Below are 14,838 nucleotides of genomic sequence, written 5' to 3'. Positions count from 1 at the left end.
CCAGACTTCTTGTATGCGTTAAGTGTGGTATGGTTTCTGTGTGCTGATCTCTCCTAAAAAGCCAGGACAGCCTGTCACTCCAGGTTGGCTGAGATGGGATCAGTTAGAGCTGCAAGCAAAATGGTGATCATACTCTTGTGTAACAGACAACCTGCTGTTACACAAGAGCATGATCACCATTTTGCCTGCAGCTCCAACTGCTGTCTCTGCTCTAAATTGTCTGCTCTTTTTTTTTTTTTTTACTTGCCTCACAGGGAACAGTTTTTGCTCCAATCCCTTCCCTTTTCTTATCTGCTACACAGGGAGCAGCCTATTCGGTAGAGCTTCTGCAGTGTCCAGAAATTTCAATTTCTGGGACTAGAGTGCCTCTGCAGGCTCCTTGCAGTGAGGAATTCAAAGAAAAAGTCCTTCCTGGCACAAATCCCAGTTTATTAACAGGTATGCCTTAGGCATTTTGAACAGGACAGTGCCTGTGGAGAGAGGAGGATGGAGAAAGAGCTTCCCTAGCAGGGTACAGGATCATTAGCAGTGCTTATGGGGAGGCTCAGAGGGAGAAAAGAATACTGAGCAGATTCTGATGCTCAGGATTTTTATTCTGAGGTGTTTGTTTTTTTTAACTTTGTTACTGGCTGGAATAAGAGATAGCTTTAGCAGCAGGATTTGTTTTTGTGCTCAGGATTTGAATTATGAGAGGGTCTTCCTCCCGCCACTAGCAGGATTATGGGGCAGGCATCAGGTGGAGGCTAGCAACTTTAGAAGTTGGGCACCATAACTTTTAAATATGTTTATAGCATATCACATACATTAAGGCTACATATGAGCCGCATGGTTTGAACGCTACCTGATAGGAGAGGCATTCCATTTTACTGGTGCTAGCACAGGGTGCATGGCAGCATTTAGTTTTTGCTCCTACCCCTCCCTTTACCTGCTTGTTACAGGCTCTGAGGCTACAGCACAGTTGTAGGATCAGTGTAGCAGCAGCATACAAGAGGAAAAACCACAGCAGATTAGCAGGTATGCTGGAGAGCAATATGTTTAGACCAAATCAATTTAACAATAGTCAAATGTGGAATTGTTTTGTCACATTCTAGCAGTGACAAGGATAATGTCAAAGCCCAAGGGCGGCCCCCCTCTTCTATGGAGGTGATCAATGACAGAGAAGCAGAAGTATAGCAGTGCCTACCGTAGATTCTGATGTGGAGCTGAAGGCATCAAGAAAAGGATTCAATGGTTAAGGAGGGGAATGTGCTTTTATGGCAACCCCTGATGAGAGAAGTAGTGATAATGCATTGGCATTTCTACAGTCTATACCCAGGCAGGGCAGAAATTGTGCTTCGCCTGGTAAGGTGGAAATAGTGGGAGCTGCTGACTCAAAAGGCTGGGCACCCTGCCCTGAAATGACCTAGATAGAATTTTACTAAAGAAGTAGTCCCAACTGGAGCTATAACCCAAAGAACTTGTTGAAAGAGGATGTGGTAACAGCAGTTAGCTTAGCTGGGTTTAAGAAAGATTTGGACACCTTCCTGGAGGAAATGTCCATAATCTGTTATTGAGACAGACATGGGGGAAGCTACTACTTTCTCTTGATTGATAGCATGGAATGTTGTCACTATTTGGGTTTCTGCCAGGTACTTATGATCTGGATTGGCCACTGTTGGAAAGAGGAAACTGGGCTAGATGGATAAATTGGTCTGACCCAGTATGGCTATTCTTTTGTTCTTGACTATCACACAGTCCCAGAAAGATAATTCAAATTAAGCAAAACAATTTTTTAGAACCTTCACATGGTATGTATAAACTTCAACATCCATTCACAGACTGGATCACACTTCACATCTTCATTGGTCCAATTTTATAGCATTGGATTTCTTTTTAGTAGCATTTAAAGATCCAAAATTCAAAATATCCAAGAAGTCCAACCCCCCCCCTCCAGAAAGATAAATTCCAGTTCAGTCTACATCAATGCATTGCATATTGATATTTAAAATATATACAAAAGCCACACTTATCTTAAATGTGCTCAGTTAGCATCAAAACAGAAAAAGCCTCCTAGCTATTTCCAAATACTCCAATGTAAGAATAACTACTACAATAGCCCATTGTTCATAATTTTAGTGTACTACAATGAATTTTCACACCTGATTGCTGCGGTTCAAAATGGCGACAGCGTCTGACATTGCTGATTCAAATTAGCAAAGAACCAATCAGATTAAATTAATGACAGAAATTTAATAGTAGACATTCAGAATAAAGCTGTAAATGGGAAGTATTACTAATAGGTGATTTTAACATGGCATATGCTGTTTCAGGTATCCCTATTGCAGGGTCTTCTACAAGAAGGGCGATCTTGGATTCTCTAAAAGGAGAACTGTTCCAGCAGTATATAATGGAATCCATGCTGAATGGGGCTGTACTAGACTTAGTACTTACAAATAGGGAAAGTGTTTCTGATATTACAGTGGATGATCATTTGGCATTCAATGATCATTGCATGGTGTGGTTTAATATTAAGACAGATCTAGAGAAAATTCATTCAAAAGTAAAGGTTATAGACTAAAAAAATAACAACTTTGTTCAGATGGGGGATTAAATCAAGGAATTGTTCGGATGGAACATCTGGAAAAAGTAGGAAGTTGGCAAAACTGAAAGGAGCTGTTGTAAGGGCAACAAACCATTTTTTAAGGAAAGTAAGTAAAAGTAAGAGAAAAAGAAAGTTGGTTCTCAAAAGTAGTAGCTAGAAAGGTAAGGACAATGAGTTTAGTCTTCATAAAATACAAAAGATTGAAGAAAGATGAAGACAGGCTAAAATATCTGGAAAAGTTGAGAGAGGCTGGTCGAGTAGTCAGGAAATCAAAGATGCAAATGAAAGAAAAATAGCCAACATGGGAAAACAGGAGGACAAGATTTTTTTTTATTTTTTTTTTGGGGGGGGGGGGTATATAGGAAGAAGTTGCAAAAGTGGCATTGTGAGACTCAAAGGTGAAGGGGAGAAATATGTAGAAGCTGCTAAAGATAAGGCTGAATTGCATAACAAATTTTTCTGTTCTGTGTTCACTGGGAGAGGGACCGCAGAAGAAAAACACAAGTAGAGATGGAGGTGAGGTAGACCCTGATCGATTTTCAGAGGATTGTGTTTGTGAGGAAAAGCGATGAGGCTGGTGGTGCACATCCAAAGGTACTGAAGGAACTTAGGGAAATTTTGGCGGCTCCGTTGGTTGACCTTTTCAAAGTTTCTCTAGAATCGGTAGTGGTACCGGAGGACTGTAGAAGGGCAGATGTGTTCCTCTCCACAAAAAGTGGAAGTAAGGAAGAAGTAGGGAATTACAGGCTGGTAATTCTGACTTCTGTGGTAAGCAAATTAATTGAAACACTTTTAAAACAGAGAATAGAAAAGGCCACACAGCTAATCTGGGTGGCCAATAACAGTGGGCGATATCAAAGGCCAAAGTATTTAAAAAAAAAAAAAAAGGGAGGTGGAATGGGGGTTGGAAAGAAGAGCGAAGGGTTAGCAACAGGGAAGATAATTTTGATTGGTTGAAGATAAGAGCAGGGGATTGGAGGAAAAGGAATAAAGGTGTTGCTGGGGCTGAGGAGAGTAGAAAAGAAATTTGCGGGATAAATTCACGGAGGAAAGAGCTAGGGAGGAGAGGAAAGGGTTTTCAGTTTTGGGGTATAGTGGCTTTTGAACTTACTGGATTGTTGGTGGTATTAAAGAAGGATTCGTTTTGTCGTGCAGAGTCCGAAGTCCGAGTTGTGTGTGGAGGTTTCACTCCTCCTTCATACTCCCCCTCCCCTTCTGTGTCGCTGGGGTAAGTGACATCTTCTGGCCTTTTTTCGTTTTTCGACCGTACCGGCTGTTTTTTGAGTGCAGGAAAAGGTGTTTTCGTCGGGCCACAAGCACTGCATAGGGCGGGATCGGGTTACCTATTACAGGGGTGGAGTTTCCTGTCGGCGGCGTGTCTCTCACACGGAAGGGGGGAGCTTTGGTTTCGTGCCGAAGGGGGAGTCCGGACAGGGGCTTTCAGGTAATTTAGTATTTTTCTCAGCGTTTCTGGCAGGTTCGGGTGTTAGTGGTGTGGTTTGCTTGTGTTGCAGACGGGTCCAGTTGGGAGGTCATTGCAGTCTGAGGGATATATTTGTTAGAATATTGATGGTCAGAATTTTCTTTTCAGGGCACATGAGTCTGTGTGCAAGTTGCGTCTGAATAGGGCAGTGATTCATTGTATTAGTTTGAGTGACATTGTGACTGAGTGGAACCAGGGTTATAACTTGTTTTACACGGGTGGGTTTTTATTCATTGAGGTGCGGGATGGGTGGGGTGAAAAAACTAGGTGTTAGTGGTAAGCAGAGAGTGACTGGGGAAAGCAGGGTCAGTCTGGGGTTGGGAAAAGGGTTCAATTGAATACAGGTAAGCAGCAGCCTAAAGGGCGCTCGGCTGGTGCTGGACGGGCTCGACTGGCCAGGCAAGCTGCAAGGAAGGCTGTTCCGGTGACTGCAGCGCCTGGTAGCACAGCAGAGATATCTCAGACATGTGATGTCGAGCCAGTTCCGGTCCCGGACGCTGTCGAGGCTGCGAGTGAAGAAGTTGCTGTTGCCAGTACCAGTGTTGCAGCGATACCGCGGACATCTGGTGAGTTGGTTCATTCTTTACTCTCTGCATTAGGAGAGGTGCGGGGGGGTGATTTGGGTGTGTCCTCACAGGAGGGACAATCGATTGGGTTACAGCATACGGGTAAAAAGGCATTGCGAAAAAGTTTAAGGGATAAAAAGTTTTTGAAGCGCCTGCGCCATGTAGTAAAGCGTATGGATCGTGAGAAGCGTCAGCGACATATGGTGGGGTCAGATCCTTTGTCCGTATGGGAGTCCTCAGACTCTTCTGGGTCCTCGCAGTCTTCTTCATCTTCTTCTTCTGAAGAGGAAGTGAGGGTTAGTTCTGTCCGGACGGCTGTTGGGGGGTTTCGCCCTAGTGTCGGTGGTGCCCCTGGTTTATCTAGAAAGGGGCATACATTATGTGATATTGCTCCGTTAGATTGTCATATTTCTCCTAAGTGGAAAAGGAAGATTTTGAGGGGCAAGTTTATTGATTTCTTCACTCTTTTGGCACGGGAAAATACGGGGAATTATAATAAGGATAGTAGTAAAGAGGATGCCAAGAAAAAAGGTGGTCGGGTAGCAAAGAATATATTTAATTGGTTATTAGGATTTAATGTATTTGCTAGTGTGTTAGGTGAGGCTCGTCCTGATTTATATCCTGGGTTGTTGCGTTATGCCGATCTCATTTTGAGGGCATACAGGACCTATGGAAAAAGAATTGGTATTAAAAAGGTAGGCATGTATGGCTATTTATTATAGTGTGCATGATGTTGATGTATATTACTTGGCGTTTCTCCGATTAAAGTGAGGATTTCTTATTGCAGGGATAGTAGCCCTGAAGAAACCCCCTCTACGGGTGAAACATGTTGGCTCTTTAATCCCTTGCTAACCAACAACCACCAGTGAAGCTAAGTACATAACAATACTCTTTAAAACTATTTATTGTTTTAGAATAAACTAAAATTAAAAAAAGTCAAAAATAGATAAAAATTAGAGAAGCACACACACTATATATTGACCCGATGAGGATCAGATGCGTAAAGCCAGAGGATATGATGATGTGATCTTCTGGTGGCGTCTCTGAGGGTTTGAAAACAAACGTTACACTTTCCTTTGGATACAAGGTTGAAAGGGTGAACTAACAGTTTCACCTTAGATGATTTAGATCTCATTTTGAGAGCATACAGGACCTATGGGGGATGGTTTTGGCTTAATTATGACGAACAGTTTAGGAAAAGTCTAGTGCATGATAAAGCAGATTGTTGGGGGGTGCGGGATGTCGACTTGTGGCTAGCTGAGATGACTCCTTCCAGGGGGGCGTCCTTTCGGACCCTTGGTTCCGCAGGTGGTCAGTTTGGGAGTGGAAATTCACAGGGGGGATCGGGAGGTGCAGGTACTCGATGGGCTCCCGGGGCTGCGGGACCCTCGGCTGATGTGGGAGCAGTGGGAGCAGGAAGGGGACTTAGTGGAAAAGGGGGTTTGGCGCCCCCAGCATGTTTTCAATTTAATGCAGGGCGCTGTACTCGCTCCACATGTCGCTTCAGACACTGTTGTAGTCAGTGTATGGGAGGCCACCCAGCCTTTCGTTGCCCGGGAGGCATGCCACCCGGTCGTGGGCAGTCTTTTGGAAATTCAGGGTCTTTTGCCACCAGGAGTGGTGGGCAAAGCTCCTTCCCCCATCAATAATACGATTTTACAAATGTGGTTGCATGTGTATCCAAATAGGTGTGATGTTGATCTTTTGAGGGTTGGATTTTTTGAAGGTTTCCCAATACCGTTTGAGGGGCCGCCCTTGTGGCATCGCTCACGAAATTCTCACTCTGTAGCTTTGCATAGGGATGTTGTCTGTGCTAAGTTACAGAAAGAGCTCAGTTTGGGTAGGATTGCGGGGCCATTTAGGGTCCCTCCATTTCAAGATTTGGTGGTGTCCCCGTTAGGTATTATACCAAAGAAGGAACCTGGTTCTTTTCGGCTGATACACAATCTGTCTTACCCAGCAGGTGCCAGTGTTAATGATTTCATTGATCCACAGCTCTGTAGTGTACAATATGCCTCGTTTGATGAGGCGGTAGCTTTGGTGCGGAATTTTGGTAGAGGGTCCATGATGGCTAAGGCAGACATTGAATCAGCATTTCGTTTGTTGCCAGTACATCCCACTGCCTTTCCCTTGCTTGGTTTCCAATTTGACGGTCAATATTATTTTGACAAATGTATGCCAATGGGATGTTCCATTTCTTGCAAATATTTTGAGGCATTCTCTACGTTTGTGCACTGGGTTGTCCAACAAGTAAGTGGGAGCAGTTCCATTGTCCATTATTTGGATGATTTCTTGTTTGTTGGGACTCCTAATTCCCAGGAATGTGCTGATTTGATGTCTGCCTTTAAAGCGGTAGCAAACGCCTTAGGTATCCCGTTGGCTCTGGATAAGTGTGAAGGGCCTGTGACATCTTTGATATTTTTAGGGATTGAATTAGACTCAGTTCGGATGGAATCCCATTTGCCTTTACATAAAGTGCAAAAGTTAGTGGCAGCTATTGAATCAGCTTGTGCCAAAAGAAAATTGACTTTAAAGGAAATCCAAACTTTGGTGGGCCATTTCAATTTTGCAGCTAGAGTTATTCCAATGGGGAGAGTATTTTCTAGGCGTTTGGCATTGTTGTCAGTGGGACTGAAGAGACATTATTATAAAGTGCGTTTGACAAGCGAGGTACGTCAGGATTTGAGACTGTGGCATTCATTTCTGTTGTCTTTTAATGGCGCCTGTATTTGGCAATCTGCAGTGGTTTCTAGTTCTGATCTTCAATTGTTTACAGATGCGTCTGGCGAGATTGGATTTGGCGTGTTTTTTGGCGGAGCCTGGTGTGCTCATCAGTGGCCGCACTGGTGGAGATCAGCTGGTCTGTGTATTGCTGGAGCTGTTTCCAGTGTGGGTAGCTTTGGATACTTGGGGGGCTCGTTTGGCTAACAAGAAAGTAGTCATATTTTCAGACAATGTAGCGGTGGTTTCCGCTCTTAATCGACAATCGGCAAAATGCCCTAAATTGATAGAGCTGCTGAGACTCATTGTGCTAGCATGTTTGCATCTGAATGTGTGTTTGTCAGCGAAGCATGTGCCAGGAGTTTTAAATGAAATAGCTGATGCCCTTTCTCGTTCACAGTGGTCCAGGTTCAGAGCTCTAGCTCCTGCAGCGGATGGCTTCCCCACACCCATGAGGCAGGAATTATGGGAGATCTTCCAGAGGGCGGTCAGCAGCTCTTGCATCGGTCGTTAGCACCTAATACTTGGAAATCTTATGCGATTGGATGGAAACGTTTACTGTTCTTTTTGGATCAGGAGTATTCTGGTTGTGATTTCCCTATATCGGAACCGGCACTTCTGGCATTTATCGGATATTGTGCCAGACAGAGATGGTCCTTTGCGATGGTGTCTCAAACAATAGCTAGTTTAGCTTTTGTGTCTCGTTTATACAAATGGCCGAATGTCACTGGGACATTCGTAGTGAAGCAGCTTTTAAAAGGATATGCGCGGTCGGGTGTTGAGTACCATCCGCATTTGCGACGCCATCCTATTACTTATGAAATTTTGGTTTTGATATGTGGTCAGCTGTCCAGTATTTGTTCCTCTGAGTATGAAACCCTATTGTTTCAACTAGCCTTTGTAGTGGCTTTCTTTGCAGCATGTCGGGTTGGAGAGTTGGTAGCTCCATCACAGCGTGTAGTTGGAGAAACTGGCTTGCTTGTTCAGGACGTTATTTTGGAGGAATCTTATTTGAAGCTCCATTTTTGTAGGTCCAAAACGGACCAAGAGGGTAGAGGAGCTTGGTCTGTGTTGCGGAGGTTGAATAATTTGGCGGTTTGCCCGATACATTTGGCATTCCGCTATAGTGGTGTTCGACCTTCGGGGGGCCTTTATTGGTTAGAGCATATGAATTCCTTACCTTTAACTCGTTATCAATTTGCAGCTCTATTAAAGAAGAGTGTGATTGCCCTAGGCTATGATCCTCGGGAATTTGGAACCCATTCTTTTCGAATTGGAGCAGCCACTTCTGCAGCAGCTGCTGGTGCACCTTCTGCGTTGATTCAGAGAGTAGGACGGTGGCGATCCAATCAATATAAGGGTTATGTGAGGGAGTTGGCATGATTGAGTTGGGTGATACTGATGTTTGTTAGTTTATTTTTCAGGTCCTCGACCACTGTTATCTTTGTCTCCAGATATATGCGTCTGGCTCTGTGGACACTCTCACATCTTCTGGGCCCATAAGCATGCCAGAGAATCCTGCTGGGGTCACAATTTGGGCCTGGCTGAGGCCGGCATCCGGATTCATTGGCTGGGAATTCGAGGAATGATCTGGGAGCAGCTGTTGCCTACTTTGCTTCAAGCTCATCGTTTCTCCTCTCCAGTGCTTATATTAGTGCATTTGGGGGGCAATGATTTATGCTCAATCACAGGGGTTGCATTAATTCGTCAAATAAAGCAAGATTTATTGTTCATTGCCTGCTCCTTCCCTGCAGCGCGCCTGGTATGGTCCCACATTCTTCCTCGCCGTTGCTGGAAAGGTGCACAAAGGCCTGCAGCTATTGAGCGTCTTCGCAGGCGAGTAAATGTAGAAGTGTCAAAATTCATAGCTATGATGGGAGGTCTGGTATTGGTCCATGACCTCATTTCAGTGGACTGTCTGGGTTTATTTCGCCCAGATGGCATACATTTATCTTTAATTGGGGTAAATATTTTTCTTAGTTCCATTCAGGATTTGTTACAGACGTGTGTATTGGGCTAGTTGGCTGCAGTAGTGGGGGGAGCAGTGACAAGAAATTCTGTCACTGCTTTTGGCCTAAGACCTGTGCCTTATGATAGGCAGATACAATTTGAAGTACTATGATTGTGAATACTAAATATGTCCTCGTGTGCGACACCGCCACGAGGTGAGGTGACTTGACGACACCGTAAGTCACCGAGAGATTAGGGAAAGTTTGGATAGGAGAGCTAGTGTCGATACCGAATTAGCTCTTGGAAGGAAATCATAAATCGATAAGTGTTATGTTTGGTATGTTTTTCAAAAGTTTGAAAATTAATGTTTAAATAATATGAAATAAAGCTGCGGCCAATATTTGCCCAATGGAACACTGTAAGAGTTATTATTGAATTAGTAATGTAGTATGGAAATGGCTGATGTATGAGTCCCAATGTTAAAAAGGCCACACAGCTAATCTGGGTGGCCAATAACAGTGGGCGATATCAAAGGCCAAAGTATTTAAAAAAAAAAAAAAGGGAGGTGGAATGGGGGTTGGAAAGAAGAGCGAAGGGTTAGCAACAGGGAAGATAATTTTGATTGGTTGAAGATAAGAGCATGGGATTGGAGGAAAAGGAATAAAGGTGTTGCTGGGGCTGAGGAGAGTAGAAAAGAAATTTGCGGGATAAATTCACGGAGGAAAGAGCTAGGGAGGAGAGGAAAGGGTTTTCAGTTTCCCTCCCTCCCACCGCTTTGGGTGCATTAAGAGCGCGAAGGGTGACTGATGGGGATGCAGATAGGGAATTGGGGGGGGGAGGGAGGTCGCAGCTATTATGTTGGTAGGCCTAAGACCTGTGCCTTATGATAGGCAGATACAATTTGAAGTACTATGATTGTGAATACTAAATATGTCTTCGTGTGCGACACCGCCACGAGGTGAGGTGACTTGACGACACCGTAAGTCACCGAGAGATTAGGGAAAGTTTGGATAGGAGAGCTAGTGTCGATACCGAATTAGCTCTTGGAAGGAAATCATAAATCGATAAGTGTTATGTTTGGTATGTTTTTCAAAAGTTTGAAAATTAATGTTTAAATAATATGAAATAAAGCTGCGGCCAATATTTGCCCAATGGAACATTGTAAGAGTTATTATTGAATTAGTAATGTAGTATGGAAATGGCTGATGTATGAGTCCCAATGTTATGATGTTTCTGGAATCCTGTGGATTAGAGGACCTGAGGCCTATTTAGAATAGTAACACTCAAGCAACCAGAAGCTACATTTATCCATCATCTACCTTTCTGGTCTGGGCCACTTTCTTCTCCCACCCACTTATGGGTCCACCATCCATCCACCTCCTCTCCCCTGCCCTTTACCCTGCAGATCTAGAAACCATGTCCCTTCCTCTCCCCTCCCCAGGTCATACCTCCCTCCAACCGCATGGGTCTGGCCTCTGATGAACCCCCCCCCCCTTCATCCTGTAGAGCCAGTATCTCTTACATGCAACTCTCCAAAGGCAGCCAGTCAGCAGAGGCAGCACTGTAAACAGGCTGCTTGTGGTCAGCCCCAAGTTTTCTCTGCCGCTTCAGAAGTGATGCTACAGAGGAAAGTCCCTGCCGATGCTAGAGGGGGAGAGAGGGTTTTCGGGTCAGGAGCGCGGGAGACAATCTTTTTTACTGCAATTATTTTTGTCAGTTGGTTGAGTACTGGGATTCTACTGTATTGTTTACAATTCTGGAGACCATACCTTCAAAAAGATATAAACAGGATGGAGCCAGTCCAGAGGAAGGCTACTAAATTGCTTTGAATTGTCTCCTGGTAGAGGTGATGGAAATAGACTGTGTCTGAGTTCAAAGAAGCATGGGACGTAGGATCTCTTAGGGAAAGGAGGAGATAGTGGATGCTGCGGATGGGCACAATGGATAGGCCATTTGCACATTACATGAAACTGTTCAAAGTTGTTAAAATGCATGCAGATTGTGAAAAATTGCAGGCAGGCCTTAGGAAATTTGAAAATTGGGCATCCAAGTGGCAGATTAAATTTAATATGGACACATGCAAAGTGATGCACATTTTCAAAATCTCAATAAACTTTCATGGAAGAATAATCCAAATCATAGTTATCAGATGCTAAAGCCCAAGAAAAAGATCTGGGTATCATTGTAGACAATACAATGAAACGTTCCACACAATGTGCAGCAGCAGCCAAAAAAATAAACTAGATGCTAGGAATTATTAAAAAACGGATGGTTAACAAGACTAAAAATGTTATAATGCCTCTGTATCTCTTCATGGTGCAACCTCACCTGGACAAGCTACAGCCTCAGCACCCTGGGGTTGTGGGTTTAAACCCAAGCTGCTCCTTGTGACACTAGTCAAGTCATTTAATCCCTCCATTGCCCCAGGTACATTAGATAGATTGTGAGCCCACCAGGACAGACAGGGAGAAATGCTTGAGTACCTGAATAAACTCATGTAAACCGTTCTGAGCTCTCTTGGGAGAAAATTGAATAAATACATAAATACTGCATTCAATTATGGTATCCTTATCTCAAGAAAGATATAGTGGCATTAGAAAAGGTTCAAAGAAGAGCAACCAAGATGATAAAGGGGATGGAACTCCTCTCATATGCAGAAAGACTAAAAAGGTTATGGCTCTTCAGCTTGGAAAAAAGATGGCTGAGGGGAGATAGGATTGAAGTCTACTAAATCCTGACTGGTGTAGAATGGGTTCAAGTGGACCGATTTTTTACTCCATCAAAAATTACAAAGACTAGGGGACACTTGATGAAGTTACAGAGAAATACTTTTAAAACCAATAGGAGGAAATATTTTTTGCTCAGAGAATAGTTAAGCTCTGGAACATATTGCCAGAGGTCGTGCTAAAAGTGGATAGCATTTTTTTTTTTTTTTTTATCAAGCAGCAGTAGGGTTTTTTTTATCGTCAGCCACTGTGGTAAAAGTTCTGATGCTCATAGAATTGCTATGAGTGTGAGAGCTATTACCACAGTGGCTGGCGATAAAATAAAACCTAACGCAGCTTGATAAAAGGGAGCCTTAATTATTAAATTGGCTTCAATTATAAACTTTAACAAACTCTTAATTGAAAAAAAAAAAGGGAGACAGGCTCCTGTCTTCTTAGTCATGATTCTACAAAAGCTAGGCATCTAACACCAGGGATAGAGAAAGACTTAGGCACCGCTAGGCATGATTCTCTAAAGGACTTAAGCGCCTATAATGTAGGCCTTTAGTACCCTGGCCTACATTACAGGCATCTAAGTTTTAAGTTAGGCATCACTAAGCATGGCTTTATAATGGGCGTCTAAGTGTGATTGACATGCAGAAGGTGCCTTTTTTTAGGTGCTAATTACAGAATTTGGCTGGCCCGTAAAGTCTTATTTACTAAATTGCCATGTAATGAATAAGGCTATTTCAAAAGTTGTTAGGCTACCTACTTAGAGAATGACAGGGGAATAAATTTGTCCCCATCCCTGCGGGATCTATCATCATCCCCGTCCTGTCACGGCGAGGTCTGTCCCTGACCCTGGGATAGGACAGGGACAAGGACAAGGACAGAACTCACAGGATTCGGAGAGGGATGGAGATAGATCCTGCGGGACAAATTTATTCCCATGTCATTCTCTACTCCCTAGTCAAGGTTTCAGCCTTGTGCTCTCTTCCCCACCACTCAATTATCATTCAAATTCCAAGTTTATTTAAAATTTTCTATCCTACCCTAGGGAAAACCTTCAAGGCAGCTTACAATCTAAAACATATTTAAAATACACAATATACAAAAAATAATCAACACATAATATAAAACATAGAAAATATACAAAAATTAACATCAATAATATTCTTTTGTCTTCCAAGATTCTCACAGCGCTACACGATATACCTGAGAACAAGCATTAGAAAAAAGTCTTTAAGTTTTCCTTAAACTTGTCTACTGAGGAGTTAGTTTTAAGTGCCAATGATATAGAATTCCAATATTTAGGTCCATTTATAGCAAAACTTCCATCTCTTACATGTTCATGTACAATATCTTTGTACGATGGAATTATAAGCAATTGCTTAATTAAAGATCTCAAGTTCATACCCGCTACGTAGGGATTCAGCAAGGGTGCTAGATATAATGGCTCATCTACTCTCATAACCTTGAATGTTGTAAGAAGCAGTTTATACACAATTCAGTATTCAGGAAGCCAGTGTGCGTTTTTCACGAATGAGGATATATGATCAAATTTACGGAGGTTGTGGATCACTCTAATAGCTGTGTTCTGTATGATCTGTAATATTTGGATATCCTTCTGACATAGTCCAGCATAAAGAGAGTTATTAATTTGCTGAATATCGAGAGAATGTACTAAGATGTTCAAAGCCTTTGGAAATAACAGAGAACAAATCGATCTTATCAGACATAATTTTCCTAAAAATAATTTTTTAATACCCTCAGCAGTTGGAGATTGCTCACTCGGTTTGTTCTCCTTGCAGCATGGCATGTCAGCCACACAGAAGCTCCTGAGGAAGGGGTTTTATACCTGAAACTGGGCCGGTTGAGCTGTAAAAGGTGGACAAGTTTCTACATTACCAGGGCTGAGTTAAACACTGCTGAGCACTGCTATAAAGAGCTGCAGACTATCCGAAGATAAGTACTGAGTAACTCGCCAGTTTTTTGAGCAGCATTTTGGATAAGTTGACAACATTATTATTGTTTAGGCACATTTTGAAACCTTCACTTTATGGTCACATATTTAATTTAGTGTACGTACGTGGGCCCATGATGGTGCACAGTGGGGCTTGAAAAACAGCATTGAGCTGGCGTTAGTTCTTGGCGCGTAGCATGGGGTTAGCATGCGGGGCAATGCAACACGTGTTAAAAACGCTAGCGTACCTTAGTAAAAGGAGCCCTAAGTTGTTGAAGCCTGGAACCCTGGTTCGCCAGCTGTTCATTAGCTTTCATCTATGCACTGAGGCCACATATATAATATTATAATTATTAGTTAGATGTATATCCCTGTTGGGAGTATGTTAATGTTATTAACTTATCCAGAATTGCATTAGGGGATTACATTGCATTAGTGTTTATTAATATTCCCATTAGGGTCTTCCTTATTGCATTAACTGTTAGAGCAGGTATATTAGATTGTGGCAGTTCCTATAATAAAAAGTTATCAAGCTTTATAAATTTGCCCCTTACTGTGATATATGTTAGTTTAATATACTGAACAATATTTAAAAGAATTCAAATAGTCTTACAAAAGTGTAGTTAATGGAAAGTAATAATTACATGTTCTTACTTCTAATTCTACCGATTCATGCAGTTTCTTGCAGGTGGCTGAGAAGGTCTCAGAAGTACCAAACTCAAAATACCAAAATTTGTTCTTCATCCTGAAATGGAAAAGGAACCGATGTTATCAATATTAATCTATGTATTATAGAAAACATGTTATTTTCATTTTCAAGGATATTGGGTACAAAAAGTAATCAGATATCATACAGTATAGGTAAACCA

At 42.6% G+C, this 14,838-nt stretch overlaps 1 protein-coding gene across 9 annotated transcripts in view; it reads right to left on the bottom strand.

The window, feature by feature from the left end:
* The window catches only part of DGKB (diacylglycerol kinase beta), a 733,919-nt gene that overhangs the window by 152,866 nt on the left and 566,215 nt on the right, over window positions 1-14,838 (bottom strand). For all 9 annotated transcript variants that reach the window (XM_033930985.1, XM_033930986.1, XM_033930988.1 and 6 more), the window contains one exon: window positions 14,624-14,714. In XM_033930985.1, coding sequence (XP_033786876.1) covers window positions 14,624-14,714 — 91 coding nt within the window. The remainder of the gene's footprint in view (window positions 1-14,623; window positions 14,715-14,838) is intronic.

Source organism: Geotrypetes seraphini, chromosome 2, assembly GCF_902459505.1.
Source record: "Geotrypetes seraphini chromosome 2, aGeoSer1.1, whole genome shotgun sequence".
NCBI lineage: Eukaryota > Metazoa > Chordata > Amphibia > Gymnophiona > Dermophiidae > Geotrypetes > Geotrypetes seraphini.
The sequence above is the reverse complement of the archived record's forward strand: the minus strand, read 5'-3'. Positions and strand labels throughout refer to the sequence as shown.